Below are 15,471 nucleotides of genomic sequence, written 5' to 3' on the forward strand. Positions count from 1 at the left end.
ATCCGTTGGCTCGCCAATTTCTGTAATAACCTAGTATTATACGCTAATAACTAGCCGAAGTGTAACAAGGACTTGTAAAATTGTTGAATATTAACCAGACACCTCAACAAAAACTATCATAACACAGAAAGCAGGGGTTATGCCTCAAATAACACTTACATAACAAACATTTGGATGTTGAAGGTTAAAAGATTATGGTTTACAGCTGCCTTAAGCTCGGAGAACAAACGCGTGCAGATATAAAACATGCACCATAATATATAAAATTATGGACTTCCTAACCATATAAAATAACACAGTTATAGCCGAGTTATAAAGCCGGAAAACATATAATGTAACAATAGCGTTGTAACGTGCAAAAAGGGCATGCTTTAAATGCATATTTCATTTATTACATCGCCACTAACTTTACATTTTATGATTACACAACAACACGGTACAGCTTTCTGCGTTTTAAAAATACATACTTTACTTACTATAAATACAAAAATCTAAAATATTATTAACACATATTTTAAAGAAAATTTTCTATGTTACGATTTAACTCTTATTTTTGTATAACAATTTTTAACGGGTACAAATATTTAAGTGAATTTTTAAAATTAGATAGAGAAAAATATTAATCCTGCATTCGAGTCACTAACTATTACGTCATTACATTATTTTGTAAATTATACTATGCTCTTGCTATGCACATGCTGTTTTTTACAATTTGCTGTGCCATATTTCCAAGTGCAATAACAAATTTAGTAGTATTATGCTGGTTACTTTAATCTTGCTCTATTAGTTTATTACTTACGAGTGCATGACCTGCTCTGCATTGCCGTGTTAATTTATAATACGAATACCTAACAGGCGCCACAAACACAGCTTCATTTATGTTTTCCTAACATTGCAAATGAGATGCATCATTCTGTACAGAGACAATAGAACTACTTTTGAGTAATGATAATATTGAAATTATATTTTTAACTTTGTACAGAAAATAATAGTTCGATTGCTAACGTAATATTTTATAACGTTTAATTTAATATTTTATAATGTTTAATATTGTATAATGTATAATATTTAATTTACCGCAAACTAAAGTAATTAAAAAAAAATGGGTGTTGTCTGTAAAGTCGGTTTACGGACGATAATTTTACGTGATAACGTCATAAGGAAACATTGATGAAAAATTGCATACTTTTTCAATTTTCAAATATTAATTATAGTTTTGCAAATTTAATTTAAATAATTTGTTTGAATATAAATCATGAACAATTAGTTAAAAAAAGCCCGCCTTAACCTGTTTGATATTACAGAAGATTTTCTCGCACGGTGGTTTGGCCGGTTCTTGCACGCTAGGCTCAGGCGGAACGTGACAATGAGTCATGCTTTTTCGTGCGTGCAGCCGGCGTTCATCGATTTATAAGACGTTATCACGTCAATAATCAATAATTGGGCAAGCTGTTTCAAACATGTTTGTTGTCGTGGCCCGCGAATATGCAAGCACTCATTTGCAACGTTGAGGAGAGCAGGTGGTTGCTGACTTGTGTTACGCCCCTCGCGGCCGCAAGCAGTGCCATCCAGCGCGAGCTGACACGTGGACACGAGGCGGTAGCAGTGACCACGGCGCTGTGGGCAGCAGGCGTCGCCGGCGACCCTCGACCATACTTACTCCTGAGGCCCGTCTTCCTGGGCGCCCGGCGCAGTCCGCGGCGTCTGGCGGGCCGACACCGGCTCCAGAGACGTCGTGCGAGCCAGTGTGCGGCTCGTGTCTGTGTTGTGCTACATCTCCATCGTTTGCATTTATTCCATGTGTATTTGAAACTTTTCTATAAGTGAATACGACTGCAAAACTGAACGATTAACATTACATTTAACAACAGTTGTAGAAATTTCTCAACTTTGTACCTACGCAGTGTTCATTTCTGATGCAGCCTACACATTATTTTCACCAACAAGAAAAAAAAAATACCTAGAAAATAATTTAGTTGTCAAATCTAAAAAAAAAAAAAAAAAAATGAATGTGACTGAGAAAAAAATCGGCATGAGATTTTTTTTTTCTTCCTGCAGGACAAAATTCGTCACTGTTTAATGTCACTGGAAAAAAAGTCAAAACCCTGAAAAAAAAGCAGCACGAAGGAAAAAAAAACAGACTTCACTTTCTAAAATGTTCGTGCATTCTGGTTGCGGAAAGATACAGTTAAGAAGAGAGAACAAAATACAAAATGTGACTCTCTAAGTAGCAACATGCTGCTCTATGGGTCTGCACACTGCCAGGTGGGACTGTGTGATGCTGAGAAAGTGTCACTTCATATGCTTCACATTCAAGTCTTTTTTTTTTCCAGATTCACATACCAGAAAACCAACATAATTTGCACATGCATCCATAAAATGCACATACATTAATAGTGCCAAATATAAAACGAAAAATGTAAATGAATATTATAACAGCCAATCAAAGTGCTTTGCATACTCTGATGTGTTTTTCTTTGCTCACAACAATTATAGTTGGTAGAACCTTGTTGCTATAGTCAGAAGAAAACCCGGATATTTCGACATTCTTTCCATTAAACAGAGCTTATTACTGTTCCGACTAAAAGTGAGAGCTAAAACGCACCGTAAAATAGTTATTTCCAAGCATACTGTTTCAGTTAGCTTCAAAGAGGGAAATTCGGACCAAAATTGCTGAGGCTAATCATGTGTGTGATAATATACATTCTGGGTGCTTCAGTTAAAAAAATTTTTTTTTGTGATATTTTATTTGATTATTTCCTAAATAGGGTGAAATATTTTCAACATAATTGTTTTTAGTAAAATACTAACCTCAATCTTTACCACGAATGGTGTAAATATTATTTACATGTTAATTCATTGATTTTTAACGACTGCAACGACCAGAAAAAGTTGACAGATGCAGAGAGAGTTTTAGAAGCTTATAAAAATTAGTAAGAATTTGCTGCCACAAACCTCTACCAGTAAATTAACATAATGCAAAGTCTGTGTTGCGAATACAAGACAGTGTTCATCAACCAATCATCCGTTTAGAAATGTGTAGCAAGGCTGAGTTCTTCAACTTGAGAATTTCCAAAATGTCAAAATCTTGTTAAAGATTGTATTTAATTTTTAAATTAGTTATTTTTTTATTTTGTAACTAGCTGTATAGATCATAAAATAATTGTTACAGCAAAATTTTTTTTTTTAAAGTATGTTAATTGACTGGTGTTTACAATAAATCATTTCTAATTTCCTCTTACTTTATTTTGTTTAGTCTTAGTTGACGCTACTTTCTTAAATTCATTAAATTTATTTTTATTCGTCAGAAAATTTATGACCGATCAGCCACATACCATATTAATAAAGTTAAAATTTAAAAGTAAAATATACTTTTAATTAAGTTAAAATCTAGCTTAACCAAACACTCTTTAACCTCTAACTGATGAAATTTATGATTGTTGGCACTCGCCATACCTAAAGTAAAAACATAGTTTTGTATTTTATTGGCTGTAAATAAATCATTTTTTTTAAATTGAAACTGACACATTTATTCCTTCTTTTTCTCTTCCCGCACACTACAAAAAAGACTAACATATCAAGTGACACTTTTTCAGTATTACTATTTGAACTAAAGACAAGGGTGTTTAAAGATAAAACCAAGCAACATTTATTTGCATTTTTTTTGTATCTATACACAGTATAGTTTCGTTCACAATACATAAAAAGGTATAATTTTATATTTAATGTAACGATATTTTCGTTTGTAACGTTAATCCAATGCCACACGAAAAAAAAAATGCTTGTGATTATTACTGAAAAGCATAAACATCGTGTGAGAAACAAGACATTTGGTGAGTCGAGAGCCTGTCCAGAGGAGTGAGACAGAGGAGAGAAGAGTGTTGCAATGTCGTGTTTGTTGGTATTGGGTGGTTAGAGGCGAAGAGAGGCGTGGCAGGCGCTAAGCCTGATCCTGCTCCACGGGTCCTGCAAGGAAAAGGAACATGGAGACGTTATTGACAGAAAACCCAACTCGCACACACTCACACCGCCTCACCTCCCCCTCCTACAGACCAGGTGCCTCGCCTTAAGGGCGGGTCTGGCGCGACTACCGCTATGTCGCGCGTGTGGCGTAGTCCCTATACACCTACACCGAGTCAACTCTACAGACATACACGTCACCTTTATGGATACCTTAACTGCAGTACTTCCGCACACAAAAGAACAAAATATGTTATTAATGGAGTTTTTCTAATCAACTTAAAAAAATTGCTCAAACACATTAATGTTTACAAAGCTATTAGTGGAGTCATTAAATTGCATTTACAAGCGAACAATATTTGAAATATCACAAGTACTTAGCTAAGATACATATTTGATTCTCATTCACTCGCAAACCACGACAGGGGAAGGGAAAAAAAACTGGTGGATAGATATTTTGAACAAATGGAACATTAGGTTGGGAGACAAATTTTATACTGGTCATATGCACCAAATTAGTTCTGAAGTTGAATATTTTTCTCTTTCATTATTTAAAAGTGACTGACTCGTGAACTTCTCAGTGTATTGCTCGCGGTCATAGTTCCAGGACGGGAAAACAGTGATGGTTTGAAATATAGCTCAAGCATGTGATAGTTCATCTATTTCTTATAAATTTCATAATTTAAAAAGCTTATTTCATTGAAATAACGATTTCATTAAATAATGGTGAAACTATATAAATTTTATTTCAAATATTTTTACTCCTAATATACTTAATCTGTACAACCAACTAATTGTTAGACAGGTAATTATAACTTACATTTGAAAATATATTGGTTTGACTATCTATACAATCTCAGTGCATTGATTACGCGAAATCATTCGCAAAAGATTGAAATTTTTGATCAATATCAAATATTTTCAGCATTAGTTAACAGCTGCGTACACACGAACCTGCTATCGTCAGAAACTGTAGTCTCCACTTCGTTAGGATTGTAATACATTTTTCTAGCATTAGATGTTTATTAATACTACATTTTTTCATCTTATCTTTCTTAGTAATCAATCTGGGAAGTTTTACTTTCGCCACTTGAAAACTTTCAACTGATAGTATTCTATGACACAGGGAATACAATTTTACGTGCATTGTACATACCGAACAGGAAGATTTTTTTTCCATTGAAGTCAAAGAAAGATATTTAAAAAAAAATGCGGTTTAAAAATGCTATTGAATACGATATTTAATTTATGGCCTGTAGAAGGTTGAGGTGGGCTGAAAACAGTATATTCCACACTTGCCGTGTTAAAACAAGTTCAAATGTCGGGAGGTACACACGCAAGGACGAAGCAACTCTGCACTTCTAGGATCCGAGGCTGGTTTCGACATAATAGAAACTGTTCACTGTTCCGCCATGGAACAGGGTACATCACAGCAGCAGGGACGCAGCGAAATGGAGGTTAAAGGCCGGGAGAAGTTGTTGCACGCAGTGTTGTAGTGTTGTGGGGAGATGTACTGATAACAATGATATTTTGCATTTCAATTAGCTGCGTAATCAAGAACTTATTTTACTGAAATTTTGTTAAAGTGTTCAGGATCATCTTTACGTTGAATGTTTTATGTTCCGCGTTATTGCAAATCTATTAAAATAATTAAATTTTTCCGATACATGGAGAATTTACAATCCATTACTTTATTCTAAAAAAATTAAAGTTAGTAGTTAATAGAAACTTTTCTAGCCTAAAGCTAGTGTAGGCTCCACATGATTCTATAACTTGAGTGTACTGTAAGAGCCTGTGATATTTATTAACTGAATTTTTAAAAAAGGTGTGTGTACTTATGTACTCGCGCTATAAGTTATACTTCCTTTTGATTTAAACACTTCACTATCCTGACACTTACTGTAAAAAAAATTAATTAAATAAATACTCAATTTTTCAATTTTATATAAGCATGAGTATAAAATGAATGATTTCATTTAGAAAAATAATCGAGATGAATTTTAATTAATTAATTTAATTAATTTGAATAATTTATTAAATAATCTAATAAACAAATGAAAATTATCCATCTATATTTGCTTAAAGCACAATTAGTATAATACAGTAATCTATAATTTAAAAATTTAACAAAAAAATATTTTCCGCTGCGAGTTATGAATTCAGTTCCTTTAACTTATTAACCGCTCAAACTGTAACCAGTGCGCTACGAAGCCTGACAGCTGACTGTAAGAATAATGTGTATTATAATGGTTGTATTTCCTGTATTCGAAGGTTTTTTAAAATTTAAATTACTCTCACTATGGCTATATTAATTTGCCAAATACGTTAAAGGGCAGTTTAACTTTCGCTATCATAAAGTTTAATTTGACACACCAATAAAAGTGACTATGTATGGGTTTATGTTCACACACATTGTTCTGCCATCTTCCTGTGAAAATACCGTTGTATGTTGCGCGCGCATTGTGAAAATACACCCAAAATGTTTCCATTACTTGCTTAGAAATGCTTATGGGAATTTTTTTTTTCCACTTCTTATTTCATTACCTACATTGAACGCTGTGTTTGTTTATACGTTGTCCCGTCCAGCAGCCGGGCTAGAGGCGGCGGCGGTCTGGGGGCAGTCTGAGGGTAGGGTTACCGGTGGGCTAGAGGCGGGGGCGGTCTGGGGGCGGGTCGTAGTTGCGGCCCCCGGTGGGCTAGAGGTCGGAGCGGTCTGGGTGCAGTCTGAGGGTAGGGTTACCGGTGGGCTAGAGGCGGGGGCGGTCTGGGGGCAGTCTGAGGGTAGGGTTACCGGTGGGCTAGAGGCGGGGGCGGTCTGGGGGCGGGTCGTAGTTGCGGCCCCCGGTGGGCTAGAGGTCGGAGCGGTCTGGGTGCAGTCTGAGGGCGGGGGGTACCGGCGGGCTAGAGGTGGGAGCGGTCTGGGGGGGCGGGTCGTAGCTGCGGCCCCCGGCGGGCTAGAGGCGGGGGCGGTCTGGGGGCGGGGGGTACCAGCGGGCTAGAGGCGGGGGCGGTCTGGGGGAGGGTCGTAGCTGCGGCCCCCGTCGGGCTGGAGGTGGGAGCGGTCTGGGGGCGGGTCGTAGTTGCGGTCCCCGGTGGGCTAGAGGTCGGAGCGGTCTGGGGGGGCGGGTCGCAGCTGCGGCCGGCGGGGGCGGTGTGGGGGCGGGAGCGTACCTGCGGCCTCCGGCTCGAGCGCGGCCTCCCTCGCGCGGCCGTAGTGCGACAGGAAGGTGACGTCGTCCTGCACGCTGGTGTCGACGTGCGCCAGGTTGCGGCGCCGCGGGATGCCGCGGCCGCCTGCGAAGGTGACACAAGCCAGGTGGCCCTTGCCTGCAGGTCACATGGCCCAGTCAGTGCTCGTCCGCCGCTCTCTCCCTCTGCCCTCCGCGGTTAGGCCCAGTCGTGTTACCGCGCAGTCGCCGCGCCGAGAGACCGCGCTGCTCCTGCTCTCTCGTTGCTGCCGTGGCCTAGCGTCCTTAGGGGTCCTGTCATTGTCAGCTGTTCCGATAATGATATCTAATACTCGTAATAAGCCACGGGAATATTCTATTATACCACTTACAACTATCATATGAAAATATCATTTCGTTCATTTTAACAAGTTCCCATCAGAAACAAATTTAGAAAATATATTGTCTGCGTGGGCTTACGAAATATATATTTTTAATATACAACTAGTAATTAAGTACAATCGACGAATATCGAGCCGATTTTGAACGAACCATTTTGTTTTTACCAAAGTACTGCAGATCGTTTGGTATTGCTTTAATTAGTTCACAACAGATGTTTCAAAATTTACCGTTCCTGATTGTTCAATAAGATAATGAAAAAACCTCGTACTTATATTTATTTTATTTTAAAAACAAGTGTTTTAAAATATAAAATTTTTAAGTTGTTTACATTTAAATAAGCCTTGAGTAGTTAACGTAAGCATCAAATTTGGTATTTGGAAAGTACGTCACTTTTGTGTGCTCTGTTGCAATGGAAATGCACGACTGAACTCTTGCCCCGTAGCGCACAAGCTCGATATTCAACAGTTCTGATAGACCACGAACCGACGCGGATCTAACACCCTTGACAGAGCTCGAGGGACTGAATAACCGAGGCGTGTGGAACTCTGGAACTCAAGGCTTGCCTGGGCGTGATCTCTTCAGCGCGCGACTGGAAGTGTTAGGCGGAAGCGAAGCGAACTATTCTACAGCACGGCAACTCATACAGGTGTACTGTTGTTTAGTGCAGTAGCTACACAACACACACACCCTCTGTACATCTGTTCCAAAATATCTACTCTAATTTGGTTATAGCTCTTTTTTACACTATGTTCTATGATCTACACAGATAATGAAATTATTGTCGTTCTAGACCTAGCATAATGTCAGCTGTGGATAAAATTTTATTTGCAACGTTTTCAAAATGGTTTTTTCGCTGGTGAAATAATAAAAGATTATTTATGTGAGAAATGAGAACCAAATCAAAAATAAATAAATAATTTCCACAGAAAAATTAAACAGGTCTAAGACACTAATATTATTTGTTTAATAGTTTGAATACTACTGTTACTTTCTATCTGAGCCTTCATGATAGGCTAACTGTTAAATCTGCAACATGTAACAGAATGTAATAAATAAAACTAAAAGTGAATATTTAGGAATTTTTTCCACTGATCAAAGAGAAGTTTTTTCTTCAAAAAACCATAAATATGAATTTCAGTAACTTAAAATTAAGAATTAACAGAAATGGGGAAATAATCTCAAAGAGTTAAGTGAGTTTACGGAGCGAATGTTAGTTTTCCAGCTTGTCTGTTCGACCTGCCGGGCCGAGAGAGGCACGCGGGCAAAGCACCGGCAGTACGAGGACGAGGCAGGACGAGACCAGGACAAGGACAAGGCAGGACGAGGACGAGGCAGGACGAGGACGAGGACAAGGACGAGGCAGGACGAGGACGGGCAGGACGAGGACGAGGCAGGACGAGGACGAGGCAGGACGAGGACGAGGCAGGACGAGACCAGGACAAGGACAAGGCAGGACGAGGACGAGGCAGGACGAGGACGAGGACAAGGACGAGGCAGGACGAGGACGAGGACAAGGACGAGGCAGGACGAGGACGAGGCAGGACGAGGACGCACCCAGGGCGCGCCGCGCGGCGTCGCTGTAGTAGGAGCGGTTCACGATGTCCTGCTTCACGGACCGCGAGTCGCCCAGCAGGCGGCGGATGTACGTGTCCGAGGAGATGCGCTCGGGGATCGGCAGGTCGTAGCTGCGGCCACAACAACAACACAGTACATCTCATTAAAACAAAAATTGTGTAGCAGCACACCACGGTCTGATTACCATTTTTGTGCTGGGTGGATATTTTTGGTTTCACAATGTTATTAGAAATGAACAAAAACAAGGTGTGATTCCGTCTGAAATATAATTACTCCATACTTAGGAAACTTATAACAGATACAAGAAAATATTAACATACAATATTAATTACATTCTTTAACAGCTCTCAGGTATATTAAAAAAAAAATTATGGGCCGGCCGTACATGAAATTATAAAAAGGTTTCATTAAAAAATACATAAACCCATTAAAAAAATACAAATATGTTTAAACTATCCCAGTATATATACTTAAAGTCCAGGAATTATGTTTATCTAATGAACTGCATCTGACGACGTAATTTAAAGAAAGTTCAGAAAAGGGTCAAAAGATACAGAAGCACCGGAGGTCGGGGCTTCGTTTCCCGGAGATCACGCGGGAACATGATGCCAGGGCGCCTGTGTGCTGTTGAGGAAGGGAGATGAAAATGCCAATTCGGCGTCCGGTTCTCGGACCCTGTCTGCGAACAGTCCAAATCAAAACTGATCAGAAGTAGAACAAAGACAGTATACGGGGCAGAAAATTCCCGGAAAAGTTAAGGGGAGGTTGAGGAAAGTCGCGGATCGTCACTCACCAGACAGGGAAGTTGGCTTCTATTTACCGATGCGTCGCCAGCCAGGAACTGGATCCCGCGAATACGCGGCTGGGCGCGGTCGTTTTCATCATTTCAAAAAGAAATAATTTAAAAGAAAAATAACTATTACACTTTGTACTACGTAGACGGACTAAACTACTTGAAAAAGATTATAGGGATAGCATCCCTTATTTAGGCGACTACATAGTCGGTTGCGGCCGGATGGAAGTCTTGCAGTGTCTCGTCGACTCACCGATAATCGCAAAATGGTCCGTCTGCAGTCGCGATGCGAAGTGTCTCTCGAAGAACCGCGTCTCGTAATTAAAAGTAACTGTTCTATCAAAAGTGGAGGGGGGGGACTGGGAGTCCGGACCGAAAGGTTCCGAAGTTCCCCGAGTGGGCGTCATAAAATCTTTGACTAATGTCTCGAAGTTGGTAGCACTGACCGACTTTAGCGCTACCTGTTGAGGGGTGTCTGAAATAAAAAGAATCGACTCGCCCAAGGCGTCTGCTTTAACAAGGGAATAAAGGGGCAGTTAGGTGCTACACTATGGCAGCCAAGATAATAAGTTACGGTTTCTGCCGCTAGATGTCGTGGGGTGGTCCATCTTTTCACAAACATTGTTTATGCGAGGCGTCCTTGGAGACAGTCGCTGTCTGCTGGGGTTTATGACCAGTCATTGGTCTTAGGCGAATTCTTAGAACCGAGAGGGAAGGGGGGTGGACAAAAGCGCAACGACGCTGGGAACTAGCGTGCATGATGTGACTTCAGGGGAGTGAACCTAATATGATTCGTGACGGTAAAGGCTACGGTCAGCTCGCCTCTGAGAAATGGTAACAGCTCGTCCAGAGCTGTTGTGTGCAGTTTTAGTCATGAAGTGAAGTAACATTACAGGCCTAGGACGTGCCTGTAAGCGAGGGAAATGTCAAACTGGCCGCCAACAAAGTCTTAGATCTGCAAAATATCAGATACGTCTCTGGGAAAGGTGCTTCAGACTACTGGCACAAAGTTTAACTTAGGGGACTACACCAGCCTAACAAAGAGTAAATCACCCAAAGAAACCAAATTATAAAGAAAAATAAAATTTCCAAAAATAATTTAAAATTATAATAAAATTAGAAAAAAAATGTGTCGAAATACCAAATTTCCGGCACAATTGAAAACAAGTTGATAAAATATATGAAACGCGCTTTTATTCCAAGTCAAGAGGATCATAGAGACGCAACTCTAGCTTCACATTGGAAGTTCCTTAAAACTCATTATTCCGTCCTATATCCGCATTTCATTGAAGGAAAAGAATATATGCAAACGTCCAAGATAAGTCCCAAGCACTAGCAATTATAACTTATAATTGGCATAAAATCTTACAAACGGCAGTAAATAAAATAACTAGGGATAGTACTATTGCTGAAACAGATATTTCTATTTTGTCTCAGTGTTTAAAGCACAAAACTTACTCTGAAATCTAAACTCACTCTGAATTTATGCCGTTTTAGAGAGAATGATAAATATTGTGGCTAAAATACCTGCTTATTCTAATTGTTTTCATATTTAATGTACTGTTAAAATTTACATGTTCTTTGTGCAGTGTTACAAAGGTATATTTTGGCCATATTTCTCAAAGGATTTCTTTGAAATAAAATAATATGAGACTAAAGCATTGATGGAATGAATGGGTCGGGCAGACGGAAATTAATTAAAAAATATCCATAAGTTCGCAGCAACATCCGTCACATTTCCCACATACGAAAAGTTAAGCCCCAAATGTATTCGAACGTAGATTGTCTTAGTTGGAGGCTGGTGCTCTAACATTTTTTTGGTGTTTGTAATATTTTTGTTATAGGTAAAAAAAAAATTGGTTGTCTGTAAAGTCGGTTTACGGACGATAGTTTAACGTGACAACGTCATAACAGAACATTGATGAAATGATTGATCCAGAAGAAAAGGAAATATCATATTCGGCCTGAGACTGAGCCGTAATAGGCTTTTGCAATCAAACGATTTAGGCATTAAAAATATTATATTCTTTGAGGAATAATTTTTTTTTTAATATGAATCATTTTTATTTATCACTATATTGTATGGATACAAAGGAGTGAAATGAAATGTACAATTTAATTAATAAATTTACTTTTATTTGCATTCATTAATTCAAATATATTTATTACTATTGAAATGTTGCGTGCGCCGTATTTATTTTTACAAGTACAAAAAAAACTTTGCACCTGCCAGGATTCGAACCGACATTCATAAGAATGAAAGTTAGCGATGCTGACCGCACTGCCACTAGGCTATACATAAAATTAGTAGTTTCAAATGATATATACACATTTATAAACTTTTTTCAGGGTAGGGGAATAATATTATTTCGTTTTTATAACACGATTTGATAACAAATACGCATCCCAAATACACCAAACTTATTTATAATGTGTTACAATATTTTTTTTAAAACATTGTGCAGAAGATCCCGGGTGTAATTATAATTATTATGTGTAACTGTAAAACACCATTGTTGATTCAAAACGTATTTGAATATTCAACATTACTTTTAAATAACCGTACCGATTGTGCTGAAAATCGGTGGACGATCGTTAAATTACATAATATTAATAATTCAAACGACGAAAATATGATTGAAAAGTCAAATCGATGGTTGTTCCAATCGAGTGGAAGAGAGATGCCATGCATGCATACAATGAGCAAACAGGACACATCCGTAGTGGGACATCCGTAGTGGGACACTTTTTCGTGCGTGCAGCCGGCGTTCATCGATTTATTAGACGTTGTCACGTCAAAAACCTTCGTAACTTGGTGGGGCAGTTCAAGTTAACGGTCTCACTGCTGAAAATAAATGAGCTCAAAGTCTAGTCAGCATCAAGATCATTTGTTACGATATTCGGAAGTTCCTGGTTTCGAGTCCCACTTAGTCATTCTAGCTTCAGTTCTTAGTTGCTTATACAACACCACTCCATGCAAATGCTGACATAGCAAGTTACCACTATGTAGCACCTACTATAGGACTTGGCCAATCCACAGTGCTCTTTCATTTTACAATCGGTCTTTGCGCTTCATTGACATGACAGTCGATCGTATCAAGCCAGGACTAGGTCGCAACTACCAGCTATGACTATATAATAAGGGAAGATCTCAGCATTTCCGTGGAGTGGTTTCAGGAAACCACGGGAAACGGAAATTAACGGCTGTTTCGGGATTAAAACCAGTGTCCTAAGGCATTAAGAGTCTTGTGCATTTGATTTGAGAATGATGTGACATCTAAAACTGCTCTGAAGTTCAGCAATCTTAAAAAACAAATTGTTCACCCACTACCGGTTAAAATAAATCATAAATGTTTTGCTTAGGTAGACTATAAATTGCTAGCAGAATGACATTAGTTTAAAAGAACAATTAATGAGGAATTTAACTGCTCACTGGCTTCTGGGTCGAAGCCAAGTCCATGTAAGTGATTGTACTCCCGACGTCCCAATATTTATTGTTGCAGCCACCTGCAAGTGCGACTGATAAGTGAAGGCCTGGTCCTACTGTGCCAGAATACCAAAACTTCAGTTGTTAATCAAGATGGCTGCGACAAAAAATGCCGAAAAGTCGGAAACACCGGAAGCAAATGTAAGTATTCAATGACCCTGGACACGAAAGACAACGCGCTATAATTGGGGCAATTCAACTGACACGTGAAACTTATGGTAGCAGAACTTGAAGGGAGTGCCAGTGGCGTCACCTGCTGATGATGACCGGGAAGGGCTTGCGCGCCTTGGGCAGTGGCTCATGCACCTTCCTCAGCAGTGCCGCGGTGTGAGCCCTGATGAGGCGGCGCTCGTCTTCGAACTCCTGCAAGCACCCGGGTGACGTCACAGGCAACCCAGCCGAGAAGCCCTTGTTGCAGGTCATGCATTCCCTTGTAACTGCCAGCAGTCTGCTGGAGAAGCCATCGCCCTATTTGGCCGGGCCGTTCTAGACGCGTTTGCTTCCTTACTGGATGGCTGTGATTGGTGTTCTGACAGAAGACATGCAGCCTACGTGAAATGAACCCAGCCAACCACGAAACACAGACAAGGTTACAAAGTATAAAATCAAAGCTAGTCTGGAAATCTTTTTTAACGAAAAATACATGGCTCTAAAAAACATTGTTCTAGATGACACTGAATCCACGAATTTTGCCAGGCCCTTTCTTAAGCCAACTTCTAAAAAAGAGTTTTGGACGACTGCAAGGGAATTGTAGTTCGTCACAAACTATGGCAACCTGGTTCTCATTCAGAGTCTCGGGGATATTGACTAGCTGTCATGTGGGACCTCTTGCTGATGAACTAACTTAACAATTCAGATTCATTTGTGATCACAGAGTTGATGAACCCGGGGTTCTATTCCCGGCGGGGTCAGTTCCTGGTTTGAGTCCCGTGTGGACTTGACGGACGTTGCCGTCGGTTGAAGGGTTGTCTTGAGGCGCGACACACCACTGCCCCAGTTCGGCCCGTCACTTCACTTCGGAATTACAACACACACCCGCGTCATTGTCGCTCTGAATCTTCCCCGCGGATTCGGAGACAAACATAAGCGGGGAATTAACTAAAGAATAGTTCTGTAATAGGTTTACAACAGGGTCTTACACAGGGCGCGTAATTTGGGGGAGGGGGGTTTATCTCCCACCCACCTCCCCAGAAACTCTGAAAACATCTATCATAAATATCCAAAAAATCACTATCAGAAGGAAATTAAACTAAAAGCAAATGCGTGGACTCATGGTTTACACGATAGCACTAACCAAACATCGGTACCACCAACATAAAGGTATGTGTAAATATTTTTCTAAACTCTAGCCAGTTTCATGTTGTGTTGCACGAAGAGTCTCATGCCACCTCCGCTTAGGGAAGTAATAAAAGGAGATTAGGAAACTAGAATTTGCAATGTTAGACATTTTAAACAATGAAAACGTTTCCCCAAACCTCATTTCCCATCTGGATAGCAAAACATTTTTTTTCTGTTGTAGCGAGTACCTTCCAAGCTTTTAAACAAACTTCTATCACCCGCCCTTATTCAGCTAAGTTTTGTTTTGCTGAGCAATTGCTATTCGGAGTGACCCGAACTTTATAAATCCAACATCTACTCCACAGACTCAAACAAAATAAATGCACTGTGACCCCTATAATAACAGCTTGGATGATTGTGTGAACAGAAATTTGGTGCATGCCAGTGGCGGATCCAGAAGAAGAAGTTCGGGTACAGAACCTTTCGTTTTACCCAGTATTTTTTTCTCCAGAATACAGGACTTAACCCGGTGCAAGCTAACAACAGAATGGACAAGCTTGAGCCCCAAAACACCACTCTCTCAGGGGTTTATGCAGCGGTTTGGGGGTTTGGGGGTATTTATACCCTCCCTGAAATCTTGAAAACAACTGTAAAACCAACAAAATGAAAGAAACTGAAAGCGAGCAGCGGGCAAAGTAGTTAGTTGTCCCTCCCCTCCCATGCCTAAACCCCCTTGGACTCGCCCCTGGTTGCTGCTTGGACACGTGCAGATGTTAGGTTCACTGGCAATGAAGCGCTGACCAGGAGGT

The 15,471-nt window shown here is 39.9% G+C and overlaps 1 protein-coding gene across 10 annotated transcripts in view; it reads right to left on the reverse strand.

The window, feature by feature from the left end:
• LOC134536282 (capping protein-inhibiting regulator of actin dynamics-like) overlaps positions 1 to 15,471 on the reverse strand; it is a 45,145-nt gene that overhangs the window by 8,759 nt on the left and 20,915 nt on the right. For 5 of the 10 annotated variants that reach the window (XM_063376027.1, XM_063376021.1, XM_063376026.1 and 2 more), the window contains 3 exons: positions 13,638 to 13,747; positions 9,084 to 9,214; positions 7,132 to 7,287 (listed from right to left, as the gene is read on the reverse strand). In XM_063376027.1, coding sequence (XP_063232097.1) covers positions 7,132 to 7,287; positions 9,084 to 9,214; positions 13,638 to 13,747 — 397 coding nt within the window. Of the gene's footprint in view, positions 1 to 7,131; positions 7,288 to 9,083; positions 9,215 to 13,588; positions 13,748 to 15,471 lie in introns of all 10 variants that reach the window. The other 5 variants (XM_063376025.1, XM_063376023.1, XM_063376029.1 and 2 more) reach the window with 3 other exon arrangements.

The sequence above is a fragment of the Bacillus rossius genome, chromosome 10 (genome assembly GCF_032445375.1).
Source record: "Bacillus rossius redtenbacheri isolate Brsri chromosome 10, Brsri_v3, whole genome shotgun sequence".
In the NCBI taxonomy this organism is placed as follows: Eukaryota; Metazoa; Arthropoda; class Insecta; order Phasmatodea; family Bacillidae; genus Bacillus; species Bacillus rossius.